The following is a 21,512-nucleotide window of genomic DNA, read 5'->3' as shown; positions in this document are numbered from 1 at the left end:
CGCGCGGCCGGAGGCCTCGACGTCACCACAGTGCACAGGAGGAGACAGAAAGATGGCGGACCTCAGGAAAATCTGTCCTGAGTCGTCGCCCTGCCGTGTCAGTCACTCGCGAAAGACGACGTTTCAGGGGAGGCTCTTCATCCTTCTCTGCGTACTCATAGTGGACTCCGGTGGAGCCACGACCCACTGGGTTGTCACGGAGGATGGGAAAATCCAACAGCAGGTATGACAGCTCGTCGAGCCGCTAAATGCTTAACGTTTAGGACGGCGGCTAGCTTTGGAAAGCTAGCCGCTTTTCTTTGGCGCTCACCGAAACGTTCAACGTCAACAAACTTTAGTGTTTGTCAGAATTTAACAAGACTACTTCGGCTGGCCGAGGATGTCGTTAGACACGCAGGGAGACATTGGCGTTTAGAACGATATGCCTTTTTGTTTGGCTAAGTCACCTCGCTTCACCAAACTAGTTGTCTTGGTCGTTGTGGCTGAGGCATTTCAAAATGAGCAAACTATTCCAGACCCTTCACAACATCTGCTTATTAACATGTCAAAGTTGACGGATGAGATGCCAACCGATTGCCGGCACACGTCGCCTTGAGGTTTTTATCTATTCACCTTGTGTGGAAGTCAAATTGACAAGTTAGACAAACTCTTTTCATACTTGAGAGTTCAGAACTCGACTTTCTCCTCCGACCTGTGGTTTAGGCTCTCCTGTGAATCATGTGTCTGATGAATACGCCTCTTCCTTCCAGGTGGACTCCCCGCTGAATCTAAAACATCCACATGATGTTGTAATCTTCATGCGCCAAGAGACTCGAGTTAACTACCTCAAGAAGCTGGAGGTATGTTGTTGTTCAGGTACTTCTGTGTTGTCAGTTAGGAGTACAATTCAAGATTGTTTGGCATCGTAGAATAGAAATACTTTGTTATTCCCAGAGTGTTGCTCCTCACAGGATGAATAGAAAAAGAAAGTTAAATATCAAATAAGATAGGATAATATTATAAAAGTCAAATTAGACATTAATATGTACGGCTTTACCGTGTCTAATGTAAGAAAGGATGACATCAACCAAAACACAAACACTATTTACAAGAGGTGTCGTGGAGTCTTATTGCCACAGAAATGAAGCATCTCCTGTGACTCTGTTGTGCACTTTGGTGGCATGACTCTGTTGCTGAAGGTTCTCCTGCTGTCAACCAGGACATCGAGGAATCAGTCGGTCCACTCAGTTTGGCCTAGATGTACATCTGCACACAGTCCATCTCCACCTTCACCATGTCACCAGACATTCCGATCAGTGTTGGCCACCTTCAGCCTGCTCCCATCACAGACTCGTAGAACAGATGTTGTGCCAGAAGTTGAAGGACCTCAGCCCCCTCAGAAAATAGAGACATGGTCCGTATTCCTCACCTAGTTCAATTTATTCTTGATATACACCCCCAGATATTTCTAGACCTTCACAATGTCCACACTGGTCCCATGGATGGGAATAGTGGACATGCAAGCACGCTGTTCCTCCTCAGTTCCACCACCACAGGTCTTTGTCACACTGCTGCAGATAGTTCTGCTCACACCAAGTGACAGAGTTATCCACTGTCGCCCTGTACTGAGCCAAAGTCCGTCGTGGAGAGGGTGAAGTTGTAAAAGATCATAGTAATGTTGGCATCTATGATTACAGTTGACCTTAGGCAAGCAAGGTGATAAACATTTCATTACCAGTCCTCACTGTTTAGACGGCTTTGCTGATTGCTTTACAGAAGCAGCTCGTGGCTCAGAAGATTCACATCGAGGAGAACGAAGATCGAGACACAGGTCTGGAGCAGAGACACTACAAAGAGGACGCAGACTGCGTGATGGCTAAAGTGCCCCTCGGGGATCTGGATCTGTATGATGGCACTTTTATTGCAATAGAAAGCAAAGATATTAGGTAAGTGGCAAATAATTGTTTTTGTCATAAGAGTGACCCCAGCATGATAAAAAACAAAGTAAACACAAAATGAATAAAATACAGAACATTGATCTGTTTGGGATTTTTTTTTCCTTTTCTTTTTAGATTTAAATGTACCCGCTTGATATTGTTGGGTCAGAAATGACCGAAGACAATGTTTAGAAATGTATAGATGTATAGAAAACCATCAAGGAAGTTATTTTGTCAGATTTGTTTGCTTTTCCAAGGATAAAAGAATAACATGAACAACGGGATTTCAATTACTGGCCTTGCATTTGCCACATCAAAAATATATCAAGACGTTCATCATTTATAAGAGAACATTAAAATGCATATCATTGTGCATATGCCATAGTGTAAATATATAAATGGAGGTTCACTATTAAAAGAGAACAATACAATTCTTGAAAAATAACACACTCGTACAACAGTCAAGTATTACACAATGACTTCAGCATAATAAAGAATAACACACATAGTTGATTTTCACACAAACTCTCTTGTACGGGTTCAGAATATTCTTTCAACACCAAATACTGCTGACTGTCATTGAGAATGTCCAATAAAAATCTATCAAACACATTTCTTACACGTTAGTGTTAACCCAATGAGATCACAACCTTCACTGTGCTTTGAGAAATATTATGATTCATTACATTTCAGCTTTAGTTAAGTCCACCAAGGTATTCAATGCTTACACTCAATCTTTCTGCTCATCATGAAGGAAAACTGAGACATTAACACAGGTTATGATGAATTATAAGTTATTGTTTTATGTTTTTACCATTCAGTTGGGCTGCTTAGTTTAAGTTTGAGGGGGTATGGGGTGAGGGATAAAACGGTTATCTAAATACACAAATCAATGAAATGTGCCACTAAAGTTTTTTTATGCGAACAACTGACCCATGGAGCAGTGTGTCTCAAATTTCTGGTATTTGTTTTGTCATGGTTTTTGTTCCTCAATTTATCTAGTAGGCAAACTCGCTTGCTGACGTGGCATAGCAACATATTTCGATTCATATGGCTTTTGCTATCACAAAATATTTGCTGACTCCAGCTACGTCTGCTGTGAACGTGAATTACACAATCTAGGCAGTTTCGTCGTGTCGACACAACACCTGTAGATTCTGCATGATTCTACGTTCAGAATTCTGTTTATATGCTTTGATTCTTTTTCCACATTTCAGACCTCAGTTGCACTACATTATAAGTAAATAATAAAGGAGTGGAGGGAAAACTTTATCTCATGTTCATCATCTTAAACTGACTGACTTCTCTTCTCTCTGCAGCCCTGAAGACTTTGTGGATTCGCGGTCTGCTTTGCCCCCAGATCTAGACAAGCCAAACTGTGCAAAAGTGTTTGAGCTTCCTTACAGCATCCACGCTTTCCAACATCTCAGGGTGAGCCCAGGCCAAACTATCTTCTAACTTTGATGTAGTTTATGTTTGCATTTTGACTCAAACCTTCATGTTTGAGCTGTGAATATGTGCTGCATTTCTTCATTCTGGTGTTATGGTGATTGTTATGTCCTTTAATAACTTTTGTCAGACATCTACTGCAGCCGCTCGCATCCATCTTCTATATCAGCGGCATGTTGCAGTGAGGAGGAGTTATGAGATGGTCACTTGCTGCTCTTCAGAATCATCTTCAGTAATGAGAAATGTATTCAGAACGTAGTCTTAGATTCAATACAGACACCCAGACTGGAACAAACTCCATGTCAATAAAGTTCATCTCAGTTACAAAGAGGTGAAATTAATTTACCAACAAGTTTTCCCTTAAATGGCAAATTAACTATCTTGTACATGTTAGTAATCCTTTAACAAGAAAACTAGACGGCTCCAATCCAAACAATCATGTATAAAAATAGTGTTTCATCAAATTAAATAGAACAGCCTCAGCTACAACAATGTATAAATGCACTGCCGCTTTGTGCTACACATATATAGAAGCAGAAAACTCCACAGTTCATGAAAATGTGAGGGTATATCATGTTGCTTTCAAAGGGTCAACAAAGTTATTTGCATGACATTAGTGATCTTCAAAATTGTTGGAGTGATTTGTGCACCTGTACTGTCTAAACAATAGTTTGAACAATATGTCTTGTGAGTGAAGGTTCATAACTAGATATGTGGTTAATATTTTGTAAATCCCAGGCTCTTTCAACACGTTTATTCTCTCGTTCATCGACTGCTATCTTTGTTCAGTTAGCTCACTGAGTGGTCAGTGGCTCATCACGTTTGTTTGAGTGACATAGTAAAAGTGTGCACTTTCTCAGGTTTCAGGGTTTGTTTGTTTTGTAATGGTAAAGTTCAGTTCGCCCTGTTATCACATGAAATCTTTTATTTAAAAAAAACCCAAAACATGTCACTCCTGTCTTTTGTCTCTGTTAGGGGGTGCAGGAGAGAGCAAATTTGACCTCCCCACTTCTTTCAAAGGAGGATCCTATTTTCAGTTCCTTGTCTCACAAACTGGGCCGCAGTGTGGACGAGGTGGGCCATCGCATACATCAAGGCCTACTCAGGGTAAGGTCTGCCCGCACACCTCTGCATCACCGGGTTGTTCATGTTAACAGTAACAGATCACACATGTAAGAATGTGACTGGGATCCTCTGTTCACTCCGGCCGCGAGATGTTTGAAAAAACGAGTTTGCCAAAAAGAGTTTCTATGGAGATCCAGTATTTGGAGAAAGTGTGCTTGACTTTGTGATTGATGGTTTCAGAATTCATCGTCCTGGGTGCTTTACAACATGGCGTCGTTTTACTGGCGCATGAAGAACGAGCCGCAGAGGGCAGTGGACTGTGTCGTGCGCGCTCTGCATTTTTCCCCAAGGTACTGCCAGCACGCTGAAAAAGCTCCCGAGGCTTCTGCACTGATATTCTCTTTCTGTCGTGAGACTGATCACACGTGTCGGCCTGTTTTTGCTCTCGCAGGCAGCATAAGGATATAGCCCTGGTCAACATGGCCAACGTCCTGCATCGCGCTCATTTCTCAGCAGACGCTGCAATCCTCGCCCACGCCGCCCTCGACCTCACCTCAGATCTTTTCACCAGTCATTACACCTTGGGAAACATTTATGCTGTGAGTTGATAAGAAAACGTCTTTACTGCAGTGACAGCTTGTGTCAACAAAACACAGTCTTCTGCTTATTACCTGTTCTTCAATCACATGATTGGGAAGTAGCAGCACCACTTTGAAGACTTCTACACACACACACAGAGATGAACGCAATTCTTTCCTAACAGCGCAATGCATTTTCAGATGTCATTTTTCTGATGAAAACTACAGAAATATTGCAAAGATGATAAATGTACACACAAATGTTAGAATCAATGAACAAATAGGGTTTTTCTCATCACTGTAGGCGGTACACTCCACAGCATAAGGCTCCCATTCCAAGAAGGTAGTCCCGGATGTTCTCATTTTGAGCAAATGAAAGTGTCGAGCTTCACACCAGAAGGCTAATTAGAGTTGTATGACCTGTTAACGAGACGTTTCAAACTGAAACGTAGAGTTTTTGCATTTTCGTTCCAGAAAAGTTTCACGTTTACGTGGCCCCATTGTCTTTTTACGTGGAAACGGCAGAAACACTGAAAACAAGTAGTTAGCATGTAGGGCCACAGGTGGGTGCTTTTGTTTTTGGAAGTGAAGCTGATCCTATCTTACTATGGGAAAAGGCAGGGTACACCTTAGCCTAGACAGTTCACCAGTCCATCACAGAACAATCATGTGAACTCACAAACATTGACATACGTTAGTGTAACCAGTTAACCTTATGTGCACTGCGGGTGGAAACTGTAGTACTCAGAGAAAACATACACACTCAGGGAGACAGGAAAGCCACGACGCCACCTCATTGGGATTTTCATTGTGTCTTATTAACTCTCTACTTGGATCCTGTTCTTTTTTCACTGCCTCTTTATTCGACATCTTTCAAGAGAGAGATTTGTAACCACCATTCTTCAGTCAAGGTTATTCCTGTCATCAGATCTGTAGTTAAGTTTCAGAGGTACACATAACTCAATTGTCAGCCGTTTCTTTTCTAACTGGTCAGTATTATTAGCAAATACACCTTTTCTGACTACAAATATATAGTGTATTTCCAGCCAAGACCCATAAAAATATGTTTTTATTACAAGTGGACAGTTTGCCAAACTCATTACTTCAGTTTCTCTGTCTCTGAAGCTTTTTACCAGCATGTACAACTCTACATATTTTTAGTCTCTTTGTGTTGTAGTTTTCACAGCTTGATTTCTCCCATGAAACAAATGCGAGTTTGACCTCGGCTGTATTCCTGGTCTTCATGCCACTTGTGTTGCCGTCTGACCAGATGCTCGGGGAATACAACCACTCGGTGCTGTGCTACGAGCAGGCACTGCAGGCTCAGCCAGGCTTTGAGCAGGCCCTGAGGAGGAAGCACGCTGTGCTTTGTCAGCAAAAGCTGGAGCAGCGCCTGGAAGCCCAGCACAGGTAGGTCGGCATGAAAATACACATTTTTAGCACTTTGTTGTTATTTTTCAGGGAATTGCTATTTACTGCCTGCATAAGATTGAAATAATACGCACGAGCAACCTTGTGAGAGACAGTTATAGCTTTAGATTCTAAGTCAATCTATTATGAGACGGAATTGTGTTGCTTTTTAAATTTTCAACCTATAAATCCTTTTGAATAATAACAGTGCCACTCCTGCTCATAATTCTGTACAATTGGGGCTATAAGTTAGGTTTTAAGTGTCAGTACCTACATGAGTAATGCTTGGTTGAGGGGAGATTTTTAATTTACACATCCAGCATCCATTAGTGGCGTAATGGTTTGCTGATGTACACTACAATGCATTTCTGTGAGATGCCCTGTTTTTTTTTTGTTTTTGTTTTTGTTTTTTAAACCTCTCCCTCATTTTCCTGTCTTTATAGGTCCCTGCAGCGGACGCTGAATGAGCTGAAGGAGTACCAGAAGCAGCACGATCACTACCTTCGCCAGCAGGAGGCACTGGACAAACACAAGCTGCTGCAGGAAGAGCAGATCCTGCGCAACATTATACACGAGACCCAGATGGCCAAAGAAGCTCAACTTGGTACGGCAGCATTCTCAGAGAGTGGATGAAGGCATGATGGGAATGAATTTGTGCTTGTGTAACCATAGAACTCACCCCGTGAGTTTGAAAGGTTTTGTTAACTGGATTACTGGAAAGAGGCTGATTGCTTCTGATCAAGAAATACTTCAGTTTTCATAGTTCAAAGCCCAGGTGTCAGATCCTGCTCCTCAAGGGCCACAGTCCTGCACCTCTTTGACGTAAAACCTGTTTAAACACATGGTTGTCATGCTGCGCTCAGTATCGGACGCTGCAGAGATTAGTGATGGCACGTTTATTGAATTAGTGGGTTTTGATGTAAGGAGACATTAAAAACCTTGCAAAACTTTCTCTGCAGTGAAATTGAAACTCATCTTAAATCTCTGAAGAGGTGAGTTTACAGATTTACTTCAGGAAGCAGAACTACCAAGAAGATGTGATGGGCTGAGGAGAAGCTCTACTAAGACAGTTTAAACTGTGTGTCATTTGAAATGAATCGTTGTCACACCACTTTGCTTTGCCCCATATTCATTTCGGTCCATCAGTGATTCCTGCAGTGCATTTTTAGCATCGTGTGTCGTGTCTGTTTCAGGGAACCATCAGATGTGTCGCCTGGGACAGCAGCAGCGCAGTCTTTACTGCCCTTTTGACCTGCCTGTGCGTTATCACCGGGGCGATCTGTTCGAGCATGTCCATTATGTCCAAGTGAGTGTGGGTCTTTAAGTGTGAGATGTTCAGCAAAAGTTTTGGATTATTGATCTCTTCAGGGAAATCCAGTTCATAGTAAACATGAGCTGCAGGGGGCCACAAACCTCGCTCGGGGATTTGAACTTCTGATCACAGCCTTGCTTATCTAATATCAAAACCATGTAGAATTGCATTGGAGATAAAAGTGCAAACAAAGTAGCCACTTCTACAATTACAGACATTATCTTGCAACCATCTTAAGAACATGGACTCATTTTGCTTCAGCTTTGTGGTTGGATTTGTGTTTTGTTTTTAATTATTTGCATCCACAAGAAGAATCATTTAGTTGTCGTATAGCAAAAGTTATTAACCCATCCCAGACCAAGACCTTCAGTCATTGTGCTAAATGTTCTTGCAGCTGCTTCAAGACACCATCTTGTGGGGAAAACCTGTATTGCAGTATTAAATTAGTTGCTTCATGTTGTGAAAAGGTGCCTTTGTAGCCCAGATTGGCTCTGAGAACAGCTGCAGACCCCCTTTCCTCACCCCACAAAATAATCAATCAAGTCATTCTCTTTTAAGAACTGTGAGTTGCAACACATGTGGTTGGATATAACCATCAGTGATGCTGGAACTAGCTCTTGCAGAATGTTAATACCTTTAAATGACCAGTTCCAGAAATGATTAATCACCAGATCCCCAGATTAGAGCTTTTTCTGTATTTATCAGAGAAGAAAGAAACTATTTGAGTAATAAAACACCTTAAGTAGATCTGTGAAAATCTACATGACTTACTGTGAACTCTAATATACTGTAGTCAAGTCAGAATTCAAAGTTAAACTGACGGCTCTGTTCCTCACTTTCATTTATTTATTTGTCGATAGTTTGGAGAGGAGGTGTCTGTGGCATCCAGCGTAGCTCTTGTGTCAGAGCGCAATGCAAACCAGACAACCCCTGGCCCCCAGCTCCACCCCTCTGTGTCTGGGGACCAGGACCCTGCTGCTGCCCTTTGGGGGACCCACCGAGATTATACAGAGGTTTGAAGACATATACCAATCTATTTTTATTTTTTTTTAAATACTAGACCACTTGACTGAAAAGCTTTTACTTTATGAAGCTGGACAGCTGTGCAGGTCCATCTGAGTGCTCACGCTGCTTCTTCAGTTTTAAGTGGAACCAAGACAAAATGATATATTAAAATCTTCAAATGTGAACTTTGGCTTTTATTTATAATTTTGTAATTTATATTCTTCTAAGTTTATGAGCATTTATGGAATTATTCACCAGGGCTGAAGAAGTTATGGCATTATTGACTATGCATTTCTTTAATATGCTAACAATGTTGTTTCTTTGTGTTTTCTTACTTTAAATATTGAAATGTAAAAGTTTTTGTGTGTTTTTTCTACCTTGAAATGAAAAATGTATTGAAAAAGTTTATTTTGGACATGTGAGAAACAAAGCAAATTGTTCGAAACGACAACAAAACAAAATAAAAAGTAATTTATTTGTGAATGTTTTTTGCTTCAGGATATACAAAAGATGTTGTGGCCTCAGAGGACTGACTGTGCTCAAGAGTACCCCAGCGTACCTCCTGCAAACCTTCTGCCCACTTACTACCTTCCCCCTGAAACTCAGGGTTTGAGGTTAGTGCAGATTTACGCATTTTCTAAATACTTGGTAGCGGCGTGGTTACGAAGTCATCAGAGCAAACATTGCACATTTATCTCATTGAGAAACGACAATAGTTCCACTATAGATGCTTCATGTAAAAGATTTGTGGACAAAAATGTGTCTTGCTTGTGTTTGCTCAGCCCAGTGGCGTCTTTCCTCTACGGGAGCAGCAGTGTTTGTCAGACTGCAGCTCTGCCAGACTGTGGTCCCGTCCCCCAGCCATCCCCCGCCCTGCTGCCTGCTTCACTAGACTGGCCCCTGGAAGAGAAGGAGCTGCCAGATTCCTTTGCCTCCGAGGTATCCGTCTGGATGTTTGTTCATAGAAATGCATGCAAGAGAGATTTGGAGAGTAAACTGACAACTATAGATACATTTGTAATGTGCTTCCAGCTGAGTATTGTCTGCACAGAAGAACATCCGGTCACTGATATCTCTGCCTCCGTTTACAGATACTGCAGCTCCGCAGTGGAGGATCAACACTGGAGCAAAGCGGCTACAAAATAGCTCAAGCTATGAAACAAGTGAGAAAGTCTCTCACTTCTTTGTTCTTGTAGCATCACAACACTGTTTTTACTGCTTTATATAAAATGTTGGCGATCATTCATCTGTAGAACGTGACTACAGTGTGTCCAATCTACCTTTTGAGTCACTGCACGCTAAGTTGATGGGTTTATTTAACTATATTGCATTTAAATGTTCTAATTTTATTACAATTATTGTGACATTGTGGCGTCTGGCTCATTTGGTAAAGCAGAGCACGTTCTGGTTCAGAGCTGGGTGTTTGATACCATCTTGCCCAGTCCAAGTGTCTGTGGTCAAGAACCTGAAGCAAAAATGACTCACAATGGATGTAGATTGTTGAAGAAGCCATAATGAAGTCTCTTCACTATTTCAAACACTGTAACACAACTGACGTAACTTTATCTTTAGCTAACAGAAGTGTGTTTGTACCCACAGGCCGCTTTACCTCGCTGGCAGGTTCTAAACGAAGCTGCCCTGTTCTGGCGGGCCAAAGGCAACGGCAGCCGAGCCCTGCAGTGCCTGCGACAAGTGCTGAGCTCAGCTCCGCCTTCCCACCGTCACCTGCCCCTCACCAACGCTGCTAACCTGCTGCTACACTACGGCCTGGCCACCCATGCACAGACCCTGCTGGAGCACGCTCTGGCACTCAATGCATCGGAGGTAAAGCCACTTTGGCAATAAAAACACTTTTAATGTGAAATGCTTTATGGGTTTGCTTTAGGCCTTTGTTGGTTTGTTTTTAATAAACACAAAAGAGAAACTTCATCAAAGGAAAGAACATTTACTTATAATGTCGCGACTGGTACATTTGTACCTCCGTCACAACTCGTTGAACTTTCTGATTTCTTTAGAAGAAAGCTAAAGAAATTTTGTAGCCCAGTTTCAAAAAGTGCTATATAAATAAAGTTGCTATTTCTTTGTAAATTCTGAATGATATGAACCAGCACATGCAAAACAACATTTAAAGTGAAATAAAAATAATGACAATGGCGGCTATTACATACATAAACCTAACCAGTACTTGGTATATAGCCACTCATAAAAATCCTGTGACGCAATGAAACGAAAACGAAAAGCTTTCATTGCGTTTTGGTGTCCGTTCACACGACAACGGTGCTCAGAGCCACTGAGAACGCAGCTTTTGAAACGTCTTTGTGGAAACGGGGAGATGCAACGTTTTTGGAAACGTTGCTATTGCGCATGCACACCACGACAGTAGTAAATAGTTCTTCCTGTCGTTGCTTTATTTTCGCAAAACTTTTTTTAAAATGAAAACAAAAATTATGTGTTTTCACTTGAAAGATTGTCATTTAATCAGGGCTGAAGCCCCCCCACTGTCCCAGTTCTTTTAATAATAAGAATACATTCTATTTATAAAGCATTTAACTGATTTTCAAAGTGTTTTTTAAAAGCAGCCACAGTCTGTGGGGTCCTGGGGTGGCTGAGGAGGGAGTTCCACAGACATGGTGCAGCATCACAAAAGGCCCGATCGTTTACATTGTTTCTGGGCTGAGGGGCTGCTGCCTGAAACCCTTCTGAAGTGCCGTTGTGCCACCTTAAATATCTGTTGCTGTATTTGGTTAAAGAAACTGGCTCTTTACAGTTCAGCTTATATTAAAAAGCCCCCGCCCCCCACTTCACTATATCAAATTTAGTCCCCTAAAATAAAATGCGGAGACTGCAAGATGCTATCGAGTCAGCACAGTCTGAAATCGATAAGGAACATTTCCAACATCTTGTTAAATCAAACCCCGGGCAGAGAAAAAATAGAAAAGTCGGGGCTCACATAGGTAAAAAGGGTGCATGCATGCAGTGAAGGCTAATGATGCACCGGTCCAGGAACCACGGGTAGAACTGATGTCATATCTAGAAGTGGTAAAGCACGGCAGGAAGTGGCAATAGAGAAACCAACACCTAATTCAGTCACCACAAATAACAGAAGTAGGTTTGTATCTGCATTTGTAGGTAAGTTGTTCTTATAACAGCACAAGGAACTTCCTATCTCATTTACTGGTCGTGCATGTTTGCTCATGAAATGTTCATTCGTGTTGAGGTCTCTGTGTCTTTGTTTTTCCCCCCCTTCAGCCCCACACCCAGCTCAGCCGGGTGAGCGTGCAGTTGGCCCAGGGTAACGTGACGGGTGCTCTGGCATTGTTCCGCCACATCCTGGAGACGGCCCTCTCCTCTTCCTCTTCCTTCACGTCCTTCGCCGACTGCGAGCAGTGTCGCAGCAGCCTGCCTCTGCTGCGCTGTCTCCAGTTCTACCCCTTTCTTTACAACCTGTCGCAGCGGCAGCCCTGCCCACGTGAGTCACCTAAAAAACACTAAGGGGCATGATGATAAGACACAATACATAAGTAAATGCATCAATTAAAAAAGTGACATTTCTTTTTCTGGTTAAGAGAATTCCTGGTGACCTGTGTGCATTTTAGGTCCCGTTAACAAGACGAACGTTTTCAAGTAAAAACAGAAAACGTATTTATTTATTCCCTTTTGTCATCAGTCAAAATATAAAATTGAAGCTTTACAGCCAGACTAGCCTGAATATGGTGACTAAAGGGACGTGTCCAACCTGTTAATGTGTTCCACCAATCAACATTGTTCGGAGGAAATCAGGTCAACCCGAGTTCATCAATTTCCCAAGTTAATGGCACAACTTCCTGCGAATGGACAATTAGATTTAAAAAAAACAAGGTAATAATAGAATGTAAACCAATTAAAATGAGAATAAAAATAGTCATCAGAATGCCACAATAAGCTTGTCATGCAGTGCCATATTGTACCACAAGATGGTACACTGAGTCAGTCTAGTTTTCTTCACAGATTCAGACAGAAATAAGTAAGAAGAAGATATATTTACAGTCGCTTGGCTAAAGATCTAAAAAATAAAACAGTTTGTAGTTTGACTCACTACTTCCACTGACTGCACAAAGAGGGGCATTGCATCAATCGAACATACTGTAGGTTTTAATCATTCTTTAAACAGAAGAAACTAATTTTGCAAGCTTGCAACCAGGAAAGTCTTTTCAAAGTCGAGTTATGATAAAAGTATAGCTGCAGTGAGATATTTAGCCTCGACTTTGGAATATCCACAGGGGACCCGCTCGAGAGTGTCAGACCACAAACTGGCTCATGTGAGGTCAGTGTTTCAATAATATAGGACAAGGGAAGACTGGGGCATGCTTTAAGACTAATTACTGGAATCCTGCAATTTAGTCTTCCAGTGGATGGAAACCACGTGATGTCTATTAAATACAAGTCTTCGGCTCCACGCTGCTGAATTTAAAGGAGTTGAAGGGAATCGGGGTTGATTTGCACAAGAAAGGAGGTAGTTACAATAGTCTGGGCTTATTTGCATGAATACATTCATCCACACATTTGTTGAGTTGTTGCTGGATTATACAGGACCACTTATTTAACGTGCATTTCAGCTTCAAGTCTCCAAGTTAAGACATGACGACACAGAAGGATCTGAACCAGACTACATCCACAGAAGATCTGAGCTGAAATCTCCATAATGTTTTAAATCAAATTCCAAGTTCCTTTTAAAACCTGTGTAATGAAGTACTGATGCTGCTTTCAACACAAAGGGCGTCTCAGAGTACTACTTCCCCCCATCATGATTCTATTTACAGTTTGCATTAATTAATAAAAATAAACTTTTAACTCTGCATTTCTGAAAGCAGCTTTTCACACCATGCCTTCAATTATATTCCAAATGAACATAGTTCTCAAGACTTTATTAGAATTAGAAAGAAATCCCTCTTCCTGGTGTCGACTGTTGATAAGCCTCAACTGACAAGAACACCTGATCTTTCTCATGAATACAGGCAGTCGATTACAATCTTTGGATCAGGGATGTCAGACATAAGGTGCTTGGGCCAAACCATAAAAGAAATGCTAAAACTTCCAAAGTAAATGTAGAAATCTTTATCTAAACAACCCAACGCTGAGAGATCGGTGATGCTCATATGTAAGTTAGCAAACTGTAAAAACATCCATAACCCAACAGCTGTAGGAGACGTTTTGGGGACGTTTTGCCCCAGAATGTTTCAATAAAATTTGATTTATGTTGACGATGTATTTATTTTCCAAAGTAATTGATTTTGTGAAAATAGAGATTTTTATCATGTATACTGTATAGATCAACAAGGAATAACTTAATTATAATTTAGAGGTTGTTATGGCACCATTTTACCTTTCCGACCCATTTGAGATGAAATGAGGCTGCATGTGGCCCCTGAACTAAGATATGTATGACACCACTCTTTTAGATACTCACTCAGAAAATACTGACTAAATCCACTTTTAGTAAAATATCTGCAAACTGCTCATTTGTGAGGGCATTTCTTTTAGTCCAAACGTTGCTAAATTCAGCTAAAGTCACTCATGCATACAGTGAGCCTAACAGACAAACAATACCAATGTCATCTTCTGCCAGTAAAAAAAAATAATAAGAAGTAATGTGGTTCCTGATGTGAACCGGAGCTGCACCTTGCCTTTATTCACTTCAGTGGGAGTGAACAAAAAAGTGCTCTGAAGTGGAGAACCTCTGCCTCTCAATAATTTAAGTTGCAGAAAATAGTTGATGCCAAATTTAGAAGGGACTATATTTTACCCACTAAGGCTAAATATTGCTCACAAAAAGTACACGGCGTGCATGAGATCCCACCAAGTACTTACAAAACATACTCCCACTTCAGGTGTTTCAGCAGCAGTTGAGACATGCGCAAAAATGTACTTTTACCTTGTATAGTATTTTCAAACACACACAGAAAATATGAAATGCATGGAAAAGAAGTAAGTTCTGTCAAGAAATCATGATTGAAAACGAGTGAAGAGTTTAAAGCAAATGTATTTCCTGTTTTTAAGTGTATAAGTGAGAGTAACTTAAGGAAAACATTGTACTGAAAGTTTAGTGTTGAGAAGATTTGCGAAATCTTTCATGGGCACAACTCACCATCCGGGCCCACCTGCTCATCCCACAAATGCATGTTACTCACAAATACACTATTTAAAAGAGACAGTTGAATAAGATTTTATTGTTACGACAGAGAGAAATTCTAAAAAAGGCCCAGTTCCTTGCTGTTTTTGTACCATGTTTCTAAGGCCTGAAGTAAGAGTGTCTCACTAAAAGTAAAAGAAACAGGTCAAGCTTGATTAGTCGATATATTGGTGGCTTCCAGGTTTAAAACCATGCCGACATGACGCGAACAGTCAGCATCACAGTTAATGTCCTTCTGGGATGTATCCGCTATATTCAGGATTCATGTAAACGAGACAATCTGGTTAATCTGATCCATTATTTCAGCTTGAACATCAAACAGTGTTTAACCATGTGAGCACGAGTAAGAATTTGTCTTTGTGTCACTTCAGAGGGCGACGCCTGCATGGTGGAGGAAGACCTCGGTGTTCAGCTGGAGGATTGGGAGTCCAGCGAGGACAAGCAGGACACGCCTGCAATATCTGCCATCGAAGACACTCTGCTCTTTGAAAGTAAGAGTTGGATTTATTTTGAACGACCTGATTCTATTAGCATTATGATCAATCTGCACAGGTTAGTGCAGATTGATCCCGATAAGACAAGAAGCAAATGTTCAATGCACATTGTAACTCAAGCTTTCACTTTAGTTTTTGGAGATTTACTTTAGTCACTGATTATTGTGTGTATTGGTGTAGAACTCATTTCAGCTCAAACAGACGATATGAAAGAGCATTTTAGATATCATTGAAAAGTTATTTGTTTTATCTGTTGATTCTAAATGTAGAAGGTAAAACTTTGTCTCGTTCTGGCCTGCAGGTAAAAAGGCATCTGATTTTGTTAAATACTGTAATAGTATTTGTGGATTTCATGATTTCTGAGTTAAAAAACGCTTGAATTATTTCAAATGTAAATTATAAAGAAGGTTCATTCATTGAAAGAAAAAAAAAAAAAGCATTTCCACAAATTTTCTTTGTTAATTTTCAGATTTTCTTGCTTTTAACCACATCAGTCTCACGTTTTAATGTGAGGCTAGAAAGCAAGCAGACATGAGGTGGCCACGTTCATTAAACAGTTTTTTTGTGTTGACTCTCGTTATCTCCACTTTGCAGAGGTGGTCCTGGACAGTAACGGTTCTGGGAAGGCAGCCGGTCAGCAGCAGTCTCCTCCCTCTGTGTCCGAGACGGGGAAAATGGCGGCTTCCTTTGGAGACGGGGTGGAAAAGGAGGAGGAGTGGCAGTTGAAGGAGGACCTAATGGGAGCGTTCGAGGGAGCTCTGGACGTCGGAGGGAAACGAGGCGACCTTCGAGGTATCCGAGTACTGAAAAACGACCGCGTCATGGGCGCCCGGGCTGGGAGTGGGCCCTGCTTCGGAAACTGTGAGGATGACGAAGGAGCGGAGTGGGTAAGTGTGAACGTTCTGGCTTAAGCACCAAAAGTGGGTAAAGAGTAACTAAGTAATACGAGCGTGGTCCGTTTGCTTTCAGATCACCTTCCAGGTAAAACGAGTCAGAAAATCAAAGGTGGACGGCTCAGAAACCGTTTCCATCTCTGACGACAGCCAGAATGGCGACTTGCTGCCTGGAGGACACTCTGTTCTAGAGATTAGCGGTCCAACTATCCCATCGCCTGGTCCCTCAGGTACCACGCAATCTGACATTGTCCTGTCTCAAACAGCATTACATGGAAAGTAAGAACATTTGTTGTTCTGCAGGTCGCTGGAGAGACTACACGAGTCTGGGCTGGCCAGGGCCAGAGGAGTGCCAGCGCACACGGAGGGTAGACCTCACCACTGTGGCCAGTACCTGGTTGGCTGTTTCAGCCAAAAACATTGAGTGCGTACCGTCACTGTCCTGATCATGATCCTCAATATCAAGAAAATGATTTTACAAGTCAAGTATTTCCCTATTTGGTACGTTAAATTTGGCATTCTCCCATCACTGTCTCTGTTCAGCATCACAGAGCACATAGACTTTGCCACTCCGCTCCAAGAGCCAGCAGCCGAACCTTTATGCAACGCCAACCTGGCTGCCAGTATGCACACCCTGGACCACCTGGCTGGGGTGGCCAATCGGGCCGCCATCCACTACACCGGAGAGAGCCAACTGCGTGAGGTAGGCTGAGGCGGAGGCCTCGCGTCGCGATTAACATGCAAACAGGAGAGGATGCGATCACCCGTTTTATCCAGTTAACCTGCCGGACCTGATCCCAGAAGATCACATCAGAACGAAACCTGCTGCAACAGTCATTGGATCGTTTAAGGCCTCGTTTACTCAAAACATTTCAAGTGAAAAGACATTATCTTCATATGTTTTCATTACGTTTTGAAAACAATGTCTGTTTACTTGGAAATGGCAGAAACACAGAAAACGACGTTGGTATGCCGGCCACAAGTTGGCGCTGTTGTTTGTTTTTTGTACTAAAACCACACGCACACATGCATGCAGAGAACAACACACTATAAACACTAAGAATGCAGAGAACAACACACTATAAACACTAAGAATGCAGAGAACACGGACAGACGACCAAGTTGCATTGCCGTCACGTTTGAGTCTCAAATCTTCGTTTCACATGTAAAACGTTGTCGTGTAAACGGGGCCTGAAAGACCTTGAAGCAAATGTTGGTGGATTTGGGCTCAATCAGTTGCACTTGATTCAATACGTGTATCTGTCAGTCACATTCTTATCCAACGATCAACACATTCGACTCTGATCGTCTCACTGTGTCTCGTCTGTCCTGATCCACAGGTTCTGCAGAACCTCGGCAAAGACAAGTTCTCCCCGCAGTCCTTTGAGCAGGTCGGCACGCGCATCGCTAAAGTACTGGAGAAGGTGAAATGCTCTCAGATAGTGAAAAATTATTTTGCACAGTTCACTATATTTACTGCACAACAGCTCCTGACACTCCATTCTGGCAGTAACATAGTGTTTTAGTCTGGCCGCCTGTTATTTTCAACATTCTGTGCTGATGTACTTTGTTAGTTACTTGGCAATATACTATTCCTTAATAGCATCACTATTTGCTGAAGCTTTTCTGATTTCAATCCCCAAACCATCAGAATCAAACGTCCTGGGTATTATCCAGCATGGCGGCGCTGTACTGGAGGGTGAAAGGTCAAGGCAAGAGGGCCATCGACTGTCTGCGACAGGCCCTCAACTACGCCCCGCATCACATGAAGGCAAGTCCAACCCCAGCCCTTTTCACACTCCAAGCATTGTATGATCAAAACATTTCATTTGTCCTCTTCTTCCCAAAATCTTGAACAGGACGTGCCTCTCATAAGCCTGGCCAACATCTTCCAGAACGCACGGCTATGGGAGGACGCCCTCACCGTCGCTCGCATGGCCGTGGAAATCGCTCCGCACTTTGTTGTCAACCACTTTACCCTCGCCAATGTCTACATAGCAATGGTAAGGAGTCCTGGCTGCTTTAACTGTGCACATGAGAACTCTTCAAATCAGATGGGATCCGAGCTCTGTCTGTGTCTGTCTCTGTGTCTGTCTCTGTCTCTGTCTCTGTCTCTGTCTCTGTCTCTGTCTCTGTCTCTGTGTGTGTCCGTGTCCGTGTCCGTGTCCGTGTCCGTGTCCGTGTCCGTGTCCGTGTCCGTGTCCGTGTCCGTGTCCGTCCACAGGAGGAGTTTGAGAAAGCCATGCGCTGGTACGAATCCACCTTGAAGCTGCAGCCGGAGTTCGCCCCCGCTAAAGATCGACTGAGGACCATCCAGTGCTACCTGCTCACCAAGAGGGAGCGCCGTCAGCCATGATGGAGCCGGGATTACCCAGTGATCACGCACACACCAGGACAACACACACACACACACACACACAGACATGAATACTACATGAAACTCTTAAACTTGAAGCTGGTGAAACAAAACATATCAGGACAAAACAAATTGGGTTCTGTTTAGTTTTTTTGACGTTTAACGTAAAAACAATATTTAGAATTGACATGCAGTACAACTGTAGGTAACCAGGCCCCCAACACCATTAAACACAAAACCTTTCATTGTATAAAAAGATTAAAAGTTAGAACACACGGACCATTTCTTTTCTGGGTTTGCCTGAATCTAAGTGAGCAATATTGTCGAGCTCCAGCTAAATATAAATGCAATATTTTTAATCAAACTTGTGATAATGGGGAGGGGGGGGGGAGGATCTGACACAGGTTTATGTTTTTGGGCGGGGGGGGGGGGGTCTTTTAATGCTTTAAAGCATTTTTGGTTTAATTCCATGGCATTGAAAGACAAAGACCATTTTTAACTTAATTGGGGACTTTTGAATGGAAATAGTATTTGCTTTAAGTGTTTTTCTGAGACAGTGAGGAATGCTCTTCTCAACTCAACAAAGGGTATTTGGTTGGAACAATATACGCCCTCACTATTTTTACTTAAAATGGATGCGAATTCTTAGTTTTATTTTTTAATTTTTTGCACTTTTTTTTTTTGTTCTCTATCATTCCTATTTATAATGGGACCTACAAAAACTGTTTGATTCTGCGCCAAGCTAATTTAAGTAAAAGATAAAATATGCTATTACATTTGCTTCTTAACTTATGGAGATCATCAGGCAGAATAAAAAGGATTTGCCATTTGACCATCTATCCAAAAAGGAAACCTCTAAAAGTGGAAACTGTATTAAATGTACAGCATTAAAGGTCGTGTGGATTTTGGTTTCTTTCTCTGCATCACGTTCCTTTGTGTTCACTTCGACGTTTCTTTAAGAATAATCACAACTGCAGACAGTAGAACGGTTTTATTAGATATCAGCTGATAAAGAATTAAACCTGACTGAGGAGAATCAACAAACTCGGCAGCAGTTGTTTTCACACGGTCCTGATAGTGGCACTGTTTGTCTTTTAGGGAGACTCTTCATATCCATCCCCAGTCTCCTTTGGTTTCCCTCCAGAGCAGCACAAGTTCATTTTACTCCCAGTTAAAAGTGATCAGTAACAAAAGACACTTGACATGCACCAATATTTCTTACTTTCCCCTAAAAAAAAACAACTCATTCCATCAAATCTCCAGAAATATAAGTGTGTCCGTCCTATTTTTCTCCTGAGGATATTTACTGTGGACAACCTGCCTGTGATGCTGTTTATTCATGAATGTAAATGGAGCTCATCACTTCAGTATTAAGTAACTCAGGTGTTGACCTTTGACCTTTGGTTGGTGTGCTTGGGTTGATTTTCATCTGTCTGTAGTTTAGTGTCTTTCTCTTCCTCCTAAATCTTTCTTCTTTCTTCTCCTTTCATTCTTCAAACTAAAGTTTTCCCTGTTTTTAACCACTCTGACAGGAGTTGGTCTGTTTGATCGTAAACGCCACAAAAACCCTCAAACCACCGTGACATTACCTGTAAAGCCAATAATTCATCCACTTCTGGAAGCCGTCTTGTTTATTAGGACGATTCATGATTAAAATGAAATGATCAGCTGCTGATCAGGTTAGGTCACTAATAAATGCAGTGGCTCCATGTTTCCCTCCCCATGAGAGTTTAGGTTAAAGTCCAGCCAGGTTATCCTCCAGTCTGTGTTCTGTGGTTTTCTTTCTATTTCCCCTCAAAGCAAGCTTGACCCCAGCAACTGCCCGAGCACTAGACTGCACTGTACGGAGTTAAGCTCCAGTGTCAATAGGTTTAGGTGAATAACGGGAAATCATTTTCACCCGTGGATCAATAAATGGATTTCTCTCAAAATGAAGACAAACTAAAGAATTGGGTTCATCAGTGTGGAGGAAGTTGGGAGAGCAGAAGTTGTCATTCGATGTTCCGACATGAACCCTGACCTGATCCTCACTAACACCGCTTTCTTCTTATTTCAAATAACCCGTTGATGAATAATTTACCAAAGATCTCTGAGCACTTTAGAACTACAGAGGAACTAAAACCAACTAGACAATGCAGGTGTGCAAACAACTGGAAAATAATACATTTAATCAGCTTTATAGGGGATTTTAATCAACGTAACATTGCTCTATGGATCGAAGGAGGACAACAGCAAATCAGAGAACAACTGTCACTTTGGAAGGTTTTTATTTCATCATGATGTCGGTGCAACAGGAATCATCATCAAACAAAGCTGATACTGAGAAGTGCCCCCCCCCCCCCCCCCCTCACGCACACACTTTAAAATTACAAGGTCTAAAAATGGCTCAAGCACAGTGCAGCTTGCTATTTTTAGCGTCCAGTAAAGGAACAAGATGGTTGCAGAGGAGCTGAGGTGTATAAATACCAGCACTACAACATGAGAGGACTGTTTTTATTTGTATTATTTTTGCAGCTGCACCTTTTCCCCGCTGATTGGCTGTGTGCATACAAAGCTGCTGCATTGCTAATGGACGTCATTTATTGTTAACTCACTCTATTTCTGCGCGGCCCTCCACTCATTCTCTGCTCTGTTTTTGGAATGTTTCTCAATGAATAATTGACTGGAGTGGTATTTTTGAGCGGCCCTGTCTTGGGTTGCAGTGTATAAATAGCTCATGTGCAGCAGAGCGTGCATGGATTTGTCGGGGCGTGAGGCCTGGGAGTAGGAGCCCTGTTATGTAATAGGCATGTGAGCTGGCACACCACAGAGACTCTGCATTGAATGGGTGAGTGTGATGCTCTGTTCCCATTGAGCGTTTTCAGA

At 42.0% G+C, this 21,512-nt stretch overlaps 1 protein-coding gene across 1 annotated transcript; it reads left to right on the top strand.

Moving 5' to 3' along the window:
• Positions 1-33: 33 nt before the first annotated feature.
• On the top strand, positions 34-19,562 carry ttc17 (tetratricopeptide repeat domain 17). Its single transcript, XM_080493458.1, has 25 exons — positions 34-223; positions 750-839; positions 1,756-1,925; positions 3,236-3,347; positions 4,341-4,472; positions 4,671-4,780; positions 4,882-5,029; positions 6,279-6,418; positions 6,862-7,022; positions 7,612-7,724; positions 8,591-8,743; positions 9,234-9,349; positions 9,518-9,674; positions 9,827-9,898; positions 10,335-10,559; positions 11,985-12,204; positions 15,276-15,395; positions 15,993-16,285; positions 16,368-16,521; positions 16,595-16,715; positions 16,835-16,994; positions 17,632-17,715; positions 17,943-18,062; positions 18,151-18,294; positions 18,516-19,562. The coding sequence occupies exons 1-25, from the start codon at positions 53-55 to the stop codon at positions 18,645-18,647; spliced, it is 3,618 nt and encodes a 1,205-aa protein (XP_080349584.1). The 5' UTR covers positions 34-52; the 3' UTR covers positions 18,648-19,562.
• The last annotated feature ends 1,950 nt before the right edge of the window (positions 19,563-21,512 follow it).

This window comes from Lipophrys pholis (genome assembly GCF_963383615.2).
Source record: "Lipophrys pholis genome assembly, chromosome: 2".
Taxonomy (NCBI): domain Eukaryota; kingdom Metazoa; phylum Chordata; class Actinopteri; order Blenniiformes; family Blenniidae; genus Lipophrys; species Lipophrys pholis.
Note: the sequence above shows the minus strand (reverse complement) of the source record. Positions and strands in the feature narration are given on the sequence as shown.

Bases quoted from the DNA above. Each gene is read 5' to 3' on its own strand.
- ttc17 (XM_080493458.1), top strand. From the start codon at position 53: ATGGCGGACCTCAGGAAAATCTGTCCTGAGTCGTCGCCCTGCCGTGTC. The intron at 9,899-10,334 runs GTGAGAAAGTCT...TTGTACCCACAG, and splicing joins TAGCTCAAGCTATGAAACAA to GCCGCTTTACCTCGCTGGCA. The intron at 17,716-17,942 runs GTGAAATGCTCT...CCAAACCATCAG, and splicing joins TCGCTAAAGTACTGGAGAAG to AATCAAACGTCCTGGGTATT.